Here is a 15,007-nt window from a genome sequence, read left to right on the forward strand (position 1 = left end):
ACCTTTGCAGTTTGGGGAATTTTGCTGGAAAAGTGTTGTGCTGGTATAATACAGGTGCCCTCACTTCCAGCGGATAAGTTTGGGCCCTCCCCTTCCTGGTTCCCTAATTTTAGGGCCTTGATAAATCGCCACTTGAAAAATGTTCCCCTTGGGCCAGCACAACTGTATATTTTTCTTTCCTTACTTATTGGAGTCTTAACTTATTTTATTTTTTCATAGACTTAGTGGTATGAGGGCTGTTTTTTTGCGGGATGAGCTGTCGTTATTATTGGTACCATTTTGGGGTACATTCGACTTTTTATCCTTTTTTTGGGAGGCAAGGTAATCAAAAAGCAGCAATTCTGGCATAGTTTTTTTAGGGTTTTTTTTATTCAGTGTTCACCATGCGTTATAAATGACATGATAACTTTATTCTGTGAGTCAGTACGATTCCGGCGTTACCTAATTTATAGCACTTTTTTATGTTTTACAACTTTTTGCACAATAAAATTACTTTTGTAAAAATAATGTATTTTTTCTGTCGCCATGTTGTAAGAGCAATAACTTTTTTATTTTTTTGTCGGCGGAGCTGTATGAGGGCTTGTTTTTTGCGAGATGAGCTATAGTTTTTAGAGGTACCATTTTTGGATACATGCGACTTTTTGATCACTTGCTCCTTGTAACATACAGCGGACACCCACTGCTGATGACGACGGCTCAGCTTCTGAGCTGGAAGCTGAGCCGGCACCATCTTGCCGATGGTACCGGAAGCCTTTTAGGCCCCGCCGGAGAGCGGGGCATAGGAGGCTTCCAATGCTGGCAGACCGGGAAGTAAATATTAGGCCTCCGATCACCTTTGCAGCCACCGGCAGCCCGGCGATCACGTTGCTGGGGTGCCGGTGGCTAAAAACTCCTCACATGCTGCGATCTCTATTGAACGCAGCATCTGAAGGGTTAATCTGCTGGATCGGATGCTAGCTCCGGTCCTGGCCGATACCTCAGGGTGCCAGCTGTAACATACAGCTGTCACCCGGTGGTGATGGTGCGGGTTCAGCTCCTTAGCCCGCATTATCACCGCGACGAAATGGTACTGCGCTTTGCGGGAAGCCCTGCCCGGCAGCGCCATATATATATGGCGGATGTCGGGCAGGGGTTAATGCTATGTTATCAGTCCATCAGCTCTGAGAACCTCATTCAAACTTGAGTGAGTGTCTGACTGCTTAGGGCCTGTTCACATCAGCGTTGGCTTTCCGTTACGGGGTTCCATCAGAGGTTTCCGTCGGGTGAACCCCGCAACGGAAAGTCAAACTGAAACGACAGCTTCCGTTTCCGTCACCATTGATTTCAATGGTGACGGAAACATTGCTAATGGTTTCCGTTCGTCACCATTCCGGCAGGTTACCATTTTAACGACTGAATCAATAGCGCAGTCCACTGATGTTGACAACAGATGTCCCCTGTGCCTGAACAGATCCCATGGAAAGCTATGGGATCCGTTCTAGCAACAGTTTGCCTCCGGCTGTTCTTCAACACGCCGGGGGTAAACTGAAGCGGACGCCATGCATATGTGAATGGCCCCTCACTCGAGTTCATTTTGAGAAGGAGACGTCTAATACTCAATAAACTATGGAGTTTTACTTGAGAGTCTTAGGCCTCATTTACATGGCAGTATTTAGGTCAGTATTTTGCATTGGTATTTGGAAGCCAAAACCAGGAGCAGGTCCAAAACACGGAAGAGATACAAATATTTTGTTATAAAATACTGCCGTGTGAAACTGGTCTTAGGCTGTGTTCACATTTGCATTAGAGCCTCTGTTGCAAATTCTGTCAGATTTGACAGGAAGAACAGTGATGCATTCAGCAATATTTTTCCTGTGAAATCATCCGTCACCATGATAGAATACCATGGTGGTCCATTGGTTACTAGTGGTATCCTTCATACGTTAGGAACGGAATCCACGACGCAGTTGTGTACTGAGACTAACTTTAAATTTCAATATTTTCAATGAGAAAAAAACAACACAATTTAGCATACATTTATCACAAATGTTACAGCTTTTTTTTTTATTTCTTTTTTTACTTCCTGCTATTTTGTTTAGGTATCTCTGATGCGGATTTAGGTATGTGTAATTTTCTATATGTCCTTTATGTAACACAGTAGAAAAATAAATACTTTTCACTGGCTGAACTGATTTTAAGCCTATTTGCCTCATGAATACAATGATCAAATCGATATGAACAATATAAGTCAATGTCAACAGTTACACTTTATTTGCAGTAAATGTGGCTGAGCAGTGACAGTGTTTATTTAGCATAGGATGCCATTCCACGCCTGGCTATAATCCCAATTCTGACACAACTGAATAAGCTATGAGACCAAAAATTTGTCAAGCTTGAAAAAAAAAAAAATTGTCTTCTAGGACTGTATCCAACTACAGTCCTAGTACAGTCCTGGCTTCAGTGAGGGCAATACGGGGAGTTGAGATTCGCGGCAATTTATTTGTACAGAATATAATTTGATCCGAAACGAACTTTGGATAATTTGCTTGTCTCTAACAGCTACCTTTTAATAGCTTGTTATTCAATCTGTTAATAGGAATCAGTAAAGTCCTCATTATTCCGCTCTTTTTTTTTTTTTTTTTTTGTTATAGAAATGGTCTCCGAATGTGTTTTATTACTGTCTATTTCTCTCTGTGCAGTATGCAAATTCAAGTACCAATATTTTGCATTTATCAGCAGTTATGGCATCACTCCACCTCTTCTGTCATGTACAATTTGTGCTGTGGGACAACAAGTCGTCCCCTGGGAGCTCCAGTGAGAAGTCTTACCTCATTGATACGCTCATTCCATTCCGCATAGCCCAACTGGTCAATCTACTTTACTCTATTCCTGGCCAAATAATTTTCTTCAAGGACCACCAGAGAGAAACTCCCTTTGGCACGCAGACAAGAATCCGTTATTTATTTTATAACACAATAGTGAATAATGCATTTGTGCATATTTGGGGCTTGCTCTTATTTTCCAGAGAAGTATATTCTCTTCAAAGCATTTTCTCTGCTTATCTGTAAGTATAGCAAACAGAGCTAGTTTTCTACAATGTCTAAAATGATAGTTGTTTTTTTTTAAGATGATAGAATTCCGCCTGCAGAAACATGACTGAAATGTTTCCCAGGACCTCAGAAGTAGAGAGTAAGAATGCGGATAAGCTTCGCTTCTCAATCCCAATACTGTTACATGGCTTAACCTATGCTTGGCTTCCCGTGTGTCACACTATACTCGGAAAGCTTGTTCATCTGACCTAAGTAACCTGAAGATATTTTCTTGATCTATAGTTTTATGCCTGGATGTTTCCCTGCTGCCCGTTTCCTCTTTTTATAATGACATCCCTGATGTTTAAAGCTTACAAAACCAATAACCCTCCAAGGATGCAAAATCTTAATTCACAGCTGTAGATTTTTGTTCAGGTCCCAGAAGTATCTAGAGTCTTGACCTAAGGGTTTTAGAAAATAGCAAAACTGTTTCAGTAACAATAAATATGTTTCTTGTATGCAGTAAGCGAAATGTGATGGATGCATCTGAGCTATTGTCGATTTACTTTTCCATCCAAGAATTTTTTTTTTTAAATATATAAAGAAGACCTTAATGGGAATAAGAAAATATTATTATTTGAAAGAGGGGAAGGGAAGGCATTTTATTAAATCCGCTATTAAAAATTGTTCCTATTCACCAGAGATTTTACATACTTTCCTAAGTGGTCTACTTGGACAACGAAGTTCCTTCCAGACTGCTTTAGCACATTCTTATTGTCTTTTGCTTTGGTTTTGTGCTTCTACATTGCCTCATAAGGGCAGTGCCGAAGTCTCCCAAGACTTCAGCAATGCTTGTATTAGGCAATGTAAACTTGCACAGCCATGTCGGAAAAGGAGGGAGAAGATACAGGCCAGAGCATTATGAGAAAGAAGAGTGAGAAAGAACAGCTTCATAGGGAATACCAACTGAGATCTGAATTTGCAGCTGCACAAGCTAGGATGTCATAGATAGCAAATATTCCAAATAAAAGCAGCAATATAGAAATCGGTCAACAAAATAGTGCAACTTGACTCTCTTCAGGTACACAGACCCTTATCTAAAAATCATTTAATTCCATGACAAAGGTGCTTAACCTCTGACAAAACATGACTGCCTTCACTTTCTATGGATTATTTTGCATAGGCAAGCATGCAAAAGGATATTATTAAACTTAATTAGCAATTTCATATGGACATTTGTCAGCTTAATTTGAGAAATAGTTGTTTTCAAAACGGACCCGCTGTCACTGAATCTGTCAGGTTTCAGCGCTAGATACAGCTTCTCTGTATACATGATACAAAGCAGCTGTATCTCAAAGTAAAAATAATTTTTAATAAAATTTAATTACAAAGTGTCACCAATCATACTGATACACATTTTTATTTAAACAGAAAAAAAACAAGTTTTTAAAGGTGTACATAGCCTTTAAACACAAATAAGTAATTTAACCTAACATATAAAACAAGCAAAAATGTTCCAGTGCTGTACTACACTGCTGCAAGTACCGTTCCACATGCAATGAAAGATGTCACTCTGGATGGAGCTGTGTGACTAACAACATATCAATTTGTCATACGTGTCTTGTTGTCCTCACCCATGGTAGGGCAATGTCTAACGTTGCCAGATCTGAATTTCTATTGTGTACCATCAAGCTTTTTTTTCCTGGAAATTTTTCCATTTATCATGGATCATTCATTACATGTATATTCAATAAATGTCTAACCCTGAATATCTCTACAGTATCACCTTCATTATTATATCTGCTTATGCTGCATAAGGAGATCTGGCATAAGCACTGATCTGGATGATATAGTATGATGCTCCTTGTGACCTTTTAAACATCTTACTCATCTACGAGCCACAATTAGGTTTAGTTATAATGATAGTTGGATATCACTGTAATATAGAAAAAAATGAGATTATGGATATTGCATGCATTTCAAAGATTTACACTGGATATAGTTCATACTAGCTGGAATTCATGGGCCAGATGATTCAGGTATAAAAATGTCTACTTTGAAAGCAACGGAACAACGTAAGTGAATATCATTCACTGCTAAAGTCCTTCACTCAGGGCCTGTCTTAATTAACATTACAGTAGGTGTACTTTTCTGTAGAGTTTATCACTGCTTATACTAATACAACTGCTTTATCTATTGAATCTACATACATTTCTTGGTTCAATATAGGTGGGCTATAAGGCTTTGAGAGGCAAACTTGACAATTGGTGTTAACTACCAATCTTGCTAGGGGTTCCAAGGATTTAAAGGAGTTCTCTGGGAATATAAACTTGATGGCCGATCGCTATGTAGTCCCATTCACTGTAGGTCAGACCACCACGAATCAAACATGTACGGTCTATCCTAAGAATAGACCAATAATGTTGTAGTCTCAGCGATCCCTTTTAACCAAAAAGCTATTGGCTGCTTCACTCATTGGTAGTATCCTATTAAGTTGTTACTGCCATGTAGTTTATTGTGTACTGGATCACTGTGCAACTGAAAACTATTTATGAATGTGAAATCCCCTAATATGTGGCTATGGTGTTGAATCCCTGTGCAACTGAATACAATTTATTAACATGTGACCAGGATGCAAATCCTGGTGATATAGATGGATTAAATCATACAGTATGTAACTGGCTTCTAGAAGCAAAGCGCTAGCATCCAGAAGTAAGACGCTACTGCAGACCAGGTTGTTCATTACAGTGGTCATCATACTTGTTCTATTAAAGGCTAGGAAGGTGCTAGTACAGCGCCGAAACGCGCTGCTTGTTATATAAAATCAAAATAGTTTTTAAACTTTGAAGTTGAATGTTGTCAGTTTCCAGTAAAAGTAAACGCCGATATTGGCCATGTTTTTTTTATTACCCTGTTAAAGACAATCTTGGCAAACTATGTGAAATGTGAAAGAATGCCACAACTCCCATAATCATCAGGTATTTTGGACCTCTATGTTCCTGATTTGTACATAATTTCAGGAAGGAATCAGCTCTTTTGGCCCATGCCTGCACAATAGAAACAAGATAACAGTATACTGAAGCAAAGTAAGGGTCCAGTAATATACATACTGTACAAGACGGAAAAGGGTTACATTTTTCAGATAGAAACTCCTGCCGGAATCAATAGTTTAGGGCAGGGGCGTAAGTAGGAAAGGCTGGGCCCCATAGAAAACTTTGACTGCTCCCCCCCCTAGGTGCCACATGCAGCCCCCTTATAGATCATACCCCCTGTAGATACTGCCCCCTGGTAGATTCTGCCATACAGCCCCCTGTAGACAGTGTCACATCCCACTTGTAGATAGCACCCCCACCTCCCCCCTGTAGATGGTGGCATACAGCCCCCCCTGTAGATATTGGCATAAAGCCCCCCTGTATATAGTGCCACACAGCCCACCTCCTTTGTAGATAGCACCACACACATCCCCCTGTAGATTGCACCACCCACAGCCCCCTGTAGACTGTGCCACACAGACCTCCCCACTTGTAAATAGTGTCATACAACCCCCTAGTAGATATTGCCACACAGCTCTCCCCCTTGTATAAAGTGCCACACAGCTCCCCCCTTGTATAAAGTGCCACACAGCTCTCCCCCTTGTATAAAGTGCCACACAGCTCCCCCCTTGTATAAAGTGCCACACAGCTCCCCCCTTGTATAAAGTGCCACACAGCTCCCCCCTTGTATAAAGTGCCACACAGCTCCCCCCTTGTATATAGTGCCACACAGCTCCCCCCTTGTATATAGTGCCACCCTGCTCCCCCCTTGTATATAGCGCCACCCTGCTCCCCCTTTGTATATAGTTCCACATTGCCCCCCCTTGTATATAGTGTCACCCTGCTCCCCCCTTGTATATAGTGCCACCCTGCTCCCCCCCCCTTGTATACAAACCCCCCCAAAAAAATAATATTGTACTTACCTTGCCCCGTTCCCACGACAGACGCTCATCCTCCGCGCGGGACGCATGTGCAGACCAGCTTGATGCAGTGACGTCATCATGCCGGCGCCTTACAGGCTGCAGGCCTAACGTGGCCTGCAGCCTATAGTATTAATTTGTATCTGCGTCCTGAGGACACAGATACAAGGGAATGTGTGCTCCCCGGCCCATAAATGTTAAGGGCCAGGCGGTGCGGGCATGGGGGGGCCCTGTCGGCGGGCGGCACGGGCCCCCTTATGCAGCGGGCTCCGTAGCAGCCGCTATGGCTGCTACAGCAGTAGTTACGCCACTGGTTTAGGGCCTGTTCACATCAACGTTTTGCTTCTGTTGAGGGGTTCCGTCTAAACTTTCCGTCGGGGGAACCCCTTAACAGAAAGGCACATGGAAACCACAGCTTCCGTTTGCATAACCAATGATCTCAATGGTGACAGATACTTTGCTAATGGTTTCCGTTTGTCACCAGTGTGAAAGGGTTCCGTTTTTTGATCATCAATAGCACCGTCGACTGCGCTATTCCGTCAAAAAAACGGAACCCTTCCACAATGGTGACAAACTAAAACAATTATCAATGTATCCGTCACCATTGAGATCAATGGTGATTCAAACGGAAGCTGTGGTTTCCATTTGCCTTTCCGTTGAGGGGTTCCCCCGACGGAAAGCTCTGACAGAACCCCTTAACGGAAACTAACGCTGATGTGAACACAGTCTTACAGAGGATTTCCACCCAAAATATGTAGCTGGCCATATGTTAGCAAATCAGCAGTTTGGTACATTTTTCGTTTTATTGGGTTTTTTTTCCCTTCCTTTCTTATCCTTGATTTTGTACGTGCCAAACTACTACATGAAAAAGTTACCTTAACATTTCTGGAAAAACATTTAAAATAATGAAATGTGGAATAAAAATAATTGTCACTTTATTAATGATTGATTGGTGCTGACAAAATGGGGATTTCTATTTGGCCATCACTCTAAATTCTGATTTACTACTATAGGGCCAATATTAAGTCTTCAATTGTAATCTTAAAATTTCTGAATCATGGGCAGGCAGACTGTCTGTCACATGCAGTTAGGTTCTGTTCACATATGCGAAATGAATTCCATTTTTTCTGTTCCGTCATAGGAGCGGAAAATGAAATTCAATACTTTGACAGATGCGTCACATGACGGACACCAGTGGTGTCCGACAGACCCTATTGACTTTAATTGATTCCATCAGATTTTCCATCATGGTGTCTGTCATTTAACTAGAAAAAAAATTCGGCCATTTTTTCAGGAATTTGCAAGAATGCAGCCTCCACAAATGTGAACACTGCCCAAAAGGGGGTTTTCCAGTTTAAGGTTAATAATGCTTAATCACTGAATGAATAAAAAGTTATGCAACTTTCTAATATACTTTGTGTTTTCATTCCTCTCGATTTTCAAGATATTTGTTTGCCGTCAATGAATAAGAACACTTTTGTTTACATTCATAGGCTGCAAACCCTTACCTAGTCCTGCCCTAAGACCCTGCTCACATCAGCATCTGGGCATTCCGTTGTTCTGCTCCGTCAGAGGAGCAGAACAGTGGAATGCCGGACGCAACGGTTCCGTTGCAAGACAGACACCACCGGCGGCTGACGGAACCCATTGATTTTAATGGGCTCTGCCGGTTTTCCAGAAACAATACCGCAGCATGCTTCATTATTGTTTCTGGTAGTCTCTGGTGGATCTGCAATGGAGGCCCCTATGCAGATGTGAGCAGACCCTTCGCTGAAAGGTGGACACAACTGCTTACAGTCTTGTCAATGCTCTGTGAGTTAAATACATTATCAGCAGCTGTACAAATATCACTGATAGTTTGCTGCAATGTATCATTCTGTAGGCTATGCTGTTTAGCTTTGCCAAGACTAGATACAATTGTGAATGTAAACAAGAATGTTTTTTTTTTTCATTCACTAACCTCAAACTAATATCATAACTTTTCCGTTATGCAGTATTAAAGAATTAATTACCTTAGACTGAATCCCTTTAAATAGTCACCTACTTTTCAACAAAATTTGGAAAAAATCAATAGTACAAACGAATATAAGGCACTTTGTAATATTTCTTATTAGAGAAAAATGGCTCTTTCGCCACTTATCAGGCTCCTTACACCCCCCCCCCCTCCACTCCAAACTGTTTACTCACTCTGAGTTTACTGCTTTTTCCATCTCCTCAAGAAGAAACAAACTGTTAGCTCACTGAGGGATCAAGTTACAGCTGCCCATACAAAAACATGGAGAGGGGGAGGGAGGAGCAGGAGCAGAGTGTGAGTGAGGCAAAGAGAAACACACCCATACTGCAGAAGCTTCTGGTGTTATATCTCAACCCAGTGCTGGTTTCACAGCTACACTGCTCATTACTGCTGTATAATGTTCTCTATGATGTTGTTGTTGCTGCTTCGATTTATGTGAAAGACAGAGACAGAAGAGCAGGATGTTCTCTTCTCTGTGTGCTGTGTATGGGAGACATGATAGCAGTTAGGCTACGCTCAATAGTTCAGAGAAAACGGAGAATTAGAGAAGATCCTGCAGAGGGAAAAACTGCTAAAACATGCCATGTATGATTCCATATAGAAGTCATATAATGTCCAGAAAAGGAATTATTCCGCATGTACACACATATGACAGACTATTCTGAAAGTCATCTGAAAGGTTAGGTACACTTTAAGTGTGTCTTCCTTTAAAGGGAATGTGTTGTTAGCAAAACATGTTTTTTTTTTTTTTTAGTTAAACAATTAGTGTGTAGGTGATTTAAACATTGTTCTAATTTTTTTTTTTTTTCACGAGTCAGGAAATATTATAAATTGGATTCAATTGGATTCTAATTTATAATATTTCCCATTGCTGGTCACTAGATGGAGCCATTCCCAAAATTGCAGCATTGCATGTGGTAAAGCAACCACATTGCTTTATGCTGCAAAATTGGGTAAAAAGCCCTCGCTCTAGTGAGCTCTCAGCATCCCCCCCTCCTTTATCCTGGCTAGTGCCGGGAGAAACGAGGGGTTTGAACGGTCTAACCTCCTACACTGTGTGTCGCCATTTTTTGAGCTAACACACAGTGTAGAAGGTTTACATACAGTAGTAAACACACACTAAAACATAAACATACATAGAAATCCCTTACCTGCTCCAGTCGCCGCCGCTCCCTCCGGTCCATCCGCTCCGTCTGCTGCCGCTGCTCCATGTGCACAAGTCCGGAAGCCGCGACCGGAAGTAGTAATCTTACTGTCCGGCCGCGACTTCCGGTCCACAGGAAAATGGCGCAGGACAGCGCGCATTTCAAATTGAACTGTGTGGGAGCGGCGCATGCGCCGTTCCCACACAGCGGCGTACATGTTAGTGGATGGAACGGGCCCCGTTCGCACTCCCTATGGGACTGGAGCTGCCGTATTCCATGTCTGTATGTGTCGTTAATCGACACATACAGAAATGGAAAAAAAAAATGGCAGCCCCCATAGGGAAGAAAAAGTGTAAAAATAAGAAAAAGTAACACACAAACACACAAATTAATCCAAACGTTTTTAATAAAGCACTAACATCTTTAACATATTAAAAAAAAAATTGTGGTGACACTGTTCCTTTAAAGATTTAAGGATTTCCTTACTACTTTTAAAACCTGCATAAGAGACCCGTGGTAATTAACTACTACAGATTTTTTTATTTATATTTATATGGTGTGGGCACTAGATTAGCCATACAAACAATTGCCAGTTAAGACCTTTGCAATCCCTCAATCTGCCACTATATCAGCAATGTTTATAATGGAGAGATTTTTAAAAACTAGTGCAAAGGAAAAATAAAAGTGTTGAAACTAATTAGATTCTGTCTCTCATTTACATATCTTATGTTAGAGTGTAAAAAATTGCATAACTAGGCTTTCCTTCTCCTTTGCCTATATCTAAATACCATAGTCAAGGCAGAATGGCTTGTTGACTTTCCTCCTGGCACCCGGCACCCACGTCATATGCCTCACCAAACATCCCCCTAAGCACCCATGTAATATGCCTATGACCATAAAAAAAAGGTATAGACTTATATCCAATTTAATATCTCATTAGATTACCAGGTAGACCCTTGAAGACCATCTATTCACAACATCTAGTAATACCCATTTTCCAAAATAGTTTTCGAACGCTAATAAATTTCAATAGTATAAACTGAGAATTAGAATACATTTTCTACACGTTCTATTTTCTCAATAGATTATCTTTTAAAATCAATAACTAATGGTTGCACTGCCTAAAATATACATGTGCAGGTGTAGTGAGCATAATACAAGAGGGGAGAGATGTTATTTCAGGTGCAGGGTAACGCAGCTGAATGGTTTGGCACACTTGTGGTTTTAGCTATTCATTTAATCTGAAATAGTTTTGAGTTGACCTTCATTATGTGAATCATTCATTATAATAGACCCTGGCAGGCCGCCAGACAGCCATCCAGCCGAGCCTCCTGACTACACATACATTATTGAAACATTTACAAATTGATGTTCTAGAGATGTCCATTTTTAATTTTCTATTAAGAATGCTGGGCACAAATGCACTTGGTCCAATATTGAAGTCTTAAAATATCTTCACTGTCTGATGCGTATAAAATTGAATGTTGGTACATTGGTACAGTTGAGATCTGACCACTCATGGACAGTGTTTCCAGTCATCTTTCAGACCGAAACTATCCAGTATATTTTGTTTGATATACCAATTTAAGAAAACTAGATACAATGCATGCGTGTATCCAATAGACTTATACAGACTCACGATGCAATAAATATCCACAATAACTCCCGAATATAAGACTTATTATTTTTATACCATTTATGTCCTTTAGGCTCTGTTACTAGTGAAAAGACAGTGAAAAGTAGGACTTCAGATTTTGAACATGATGGTACTAAGACACTAAGGCAGGTAAGTAAGGCATTTCTTAAAGTGGATCTACAGTCAACCAAATTTAGGCAAGTTTTACACAGGCTGCCTGTGGTAGCCGTTCTGTGAGATAATATTTATATGATACAGGATATAAAGCAGCTGTATATGAAAAAGTTAAATACAAAGTTGCACCAATCACACTGATACACATTTTTATTTAAAAAAAAAAAAAAAGTTTCCAAAGGTGGGCATAGCCTTTAAGAGTTTCCTGAAGAATTCAGGATACAGTTCCATTCTAGGCTCCAAATACAGTGCTGTGAAAAAATTAAACTGTCTCGCAATGTGAAGCCGGCTAGAAGGTCTCTAAAAGAAGCACATGATGACACAGTCTAAAGAGATTCAAATACAGATGCGAAATAAACTCATTGAAATCTACCAGTCTGGAAAGAGTTACAAAGCTATTGCGAAGGCTCTGGGACTCCAGAAAACCACAGTAAGAGCCATTATCCACAAATGGAGAAAACTTGGAACAGTGGTGAACCTAGCCAGCCTACCAAAATTTCACCAAGAGCGAATCGACAACTTGTTCGTCTGGGTTCCTTCGTGACCTTCTGAATAACTAAAGAACTACAGGCCTCCCTTGAAAGTGTGGTTTGGATGATTGTCCTGCTGCACAACCCAACTGCGCTTAAAGAGGCTCTGTCACCACATTATAAGTGGCCTATATTGTACATGATGTGATCGGCGCTGTAATGTAGATTACAGCAATGTTTTTTATTTAGAAAAACGATCATTTTTGACGGAGTTATGACTTATATTAGCTTTATTCTAATGAGTTTCTCAATGGACAACTGGGCGTGTTTTACTATATGACCAAGTGGGCGTTGTGGAGAGAAGTGTATGACGCTGACCAATCAGTGACCAATCAGCATCATACACTTCTCTCCATTCATTTACACAGCACATAGCGATATAGCTATATCGCTATGTGCAGTCACATAAACACACTAGAACGCTACTCATGTATCATGACAATGAATATACATTACCTCCAGCCAGGATGTCATGTGTATTCATTCTCCTGACCACTTCTGTAGCGTCTGTGTGAAATAACAAAAAACAATCCACCTATTTTGTTCATCTGCCCATACAATATATGGGCTGAATTGGTTCATCATTTATTTCAATTCACCAAACCCGAATTTAACATATGTGAAATGACAGGAAAACTCGTATTAATTGTGAAATTTTGAATAGCACTGGTTGATTTGCTCACCCTTTAAAAAAGACCTCACTTTCTTCTGACAGACCCCCCCCCCCCCCCCCTCTACCAACAACATGCCACTGAGTTGTTAAAAAAAAAATTGTATATAAAGCTCCTGCTGCAGTGCTGGGGATTGGCAGCTGTTGTCTCGCACTACCATTACTTCTGCAACATGGAAGGTAACCACACTTATCTGTGTGCAGGTCTAGAGTGGTCACCTCTGCCTGTTGATAAGTAGCTGCGTGAAGTCATTCAGTTCGAAAAACTCCATAATGAATACTTAGAACAGATCCTGCTGAAATCTGAGAGATTTGCCAAAAATCTGTGTGTAGAGACCACCCAACTGTCCCACAATGACAGATAATGGAAATACAAAAATCGGGCTCACTGAAAACCTTTTTGTTCAGCCAGAACATAAGCCTCTCCCAGAGATGTCTGGCAGCATCTTATCTCCCTCCATTTAAATAAATATACGGAGGTTGGGGGAGATAGGTGCCACCACCTAGCTTTCTTATGTGTATGGCCAGCCTTAAGGGGGTTTTACACTGGGCAATTATCGGGGCAGACAAGCATTCATAGAATGCTCGTTGGCGATAATTGCCCTGTGTAAACAGGGCAGCGATCAGCAGATGAACGAGCAAACGCTTGATCATCTGCGAGTTGTATAGTTTTAAAAAACGGAACTATTATCTTGTCGGCAGCACATCACCCTGTGTAAACAGGTAGACGCACTGCTGACATGATAATAATGTATGGGGATGAGCGATCAGAGTCATGACCGCTCGTCCCCATCCATAGCACCGTGTGAGAGGAGCAAACAAGTGCCGATCAACAATGTCTTGTTGATTGGCCCTTACTGCACCGGCCAAAATTGGCCAGTGTAATAGGGCCTTTAGTCATAGTACCCATGTACAGAGAAATGGGGAAACAAGATAAAGAAAATGACGCATATATTCATGTCATTAATTGGATTTTTCATATGCATTTGTGTTTATTGTATGTTCATGTGCTACTCTGTTCCAGCTCCCACTGAGTTGTGAAGATGATCCTCCGAGAGAAATGGAAGCTATCCTCTCAATTTGTGAATTCTGTAATTTGCCTAAAAAAACATTGCCATCCATTGAAAAACTTGCTTCAGAACCTGGCAACATGGTAATTGTAGTAGGAGGTGGGATTTGGGCAAAGAGACATTTGTATGCAATTTAAAACAACCTGTCCACGGGGGGCTTTAGGTTTACTATTTGCTGTGTAACAGGTCGCAGTCAACACAGTGCCAGTATAATGGATGACGTCTCTACTGCTGTGTAGACTGGGTCACTCTGTCAGTGACAAACTTTGAGGATCACTACTCTGTTATCTTACAAACAATCTTGGGAGTATACTGTTTTCAACCTCTAGTAAAGCCACACTTCTTTGGTGGCTGTGGAGATATTCTATGCGGATGGCTCCCATTTGCAATTTTCACACTTCTGCCCTTGGCTACACAACGTTTTGATGGACTATCTAGATCTGTCTAGATCACCAGTAGTGTCTCCTCTCCTAGCGGCTCTTTACTTTCTCTATCTTTACTTGTCTGTAGTCACCTGAAGGCTATAAGTGAAACAATATATTGATGATTCAGCATCCATGATTGCCAGCATCCACTTCTACCTCACCGTAGACCTATACACCTATATGTACTTAGTCATCCTTTTTATTTAAATCTTCACCCCTCTGTCATTAGAATACAGGAATACAATGTCACCGTGTGTCTGTTTCTTTAACTTCGTCAGTAATGTTCATTTGAAGCCTGGCAATTATACTGGGCTCCACTCCACTACATTGCTATGGAAACAAAGCACTTGAATCGATAAGATGATGAGGGTAATAAGATCACT

The 15,007-nt window shown here is 40.9% G+C and overlaps 1 protein-coding gene across 1 annotated transcript in view; it reads left to right on the forward strand.

Annotated features, from left to right (window-relative positions):
• Nucleotides 1–15,007, forward strand: part of ERICH6B (glutamate rich 6B) — a 157,051-nt gene that overhangs the window by 56,820 nt on the left and 85,224 nt on the right. Inside the window, exons 5-6 of the mRNA XM_075850233.1 lie at nt 11,829–11,905; nt 14,154–14,282. Coding sequence (XP_075706348.1) covers nt 11,829–11,905; nt 14,154–14,282 — 206 coding nt within the window. The remainder of the gene's footprint in view (nt 1–11,828; nt 11,906–14,153; nt 14,283–15,007) is intronic.

This window comes from Rhinoderma darwinii, chromosome 2, assembly GCF_050947455.1.
Source record: "Rhinoderma darwinii isolate aRhiDar2 chromosome 2, aRhiDar2.hap1, whole genome shotgun sequence".
Classification (NCBI taxonomy): domain Eukaryota; kingdom Metazoa; phylum Chordata; class Amphibia; order Anura; family Rhinodermatidae; genus Rhinoderma; species Rhinoderma darwinii.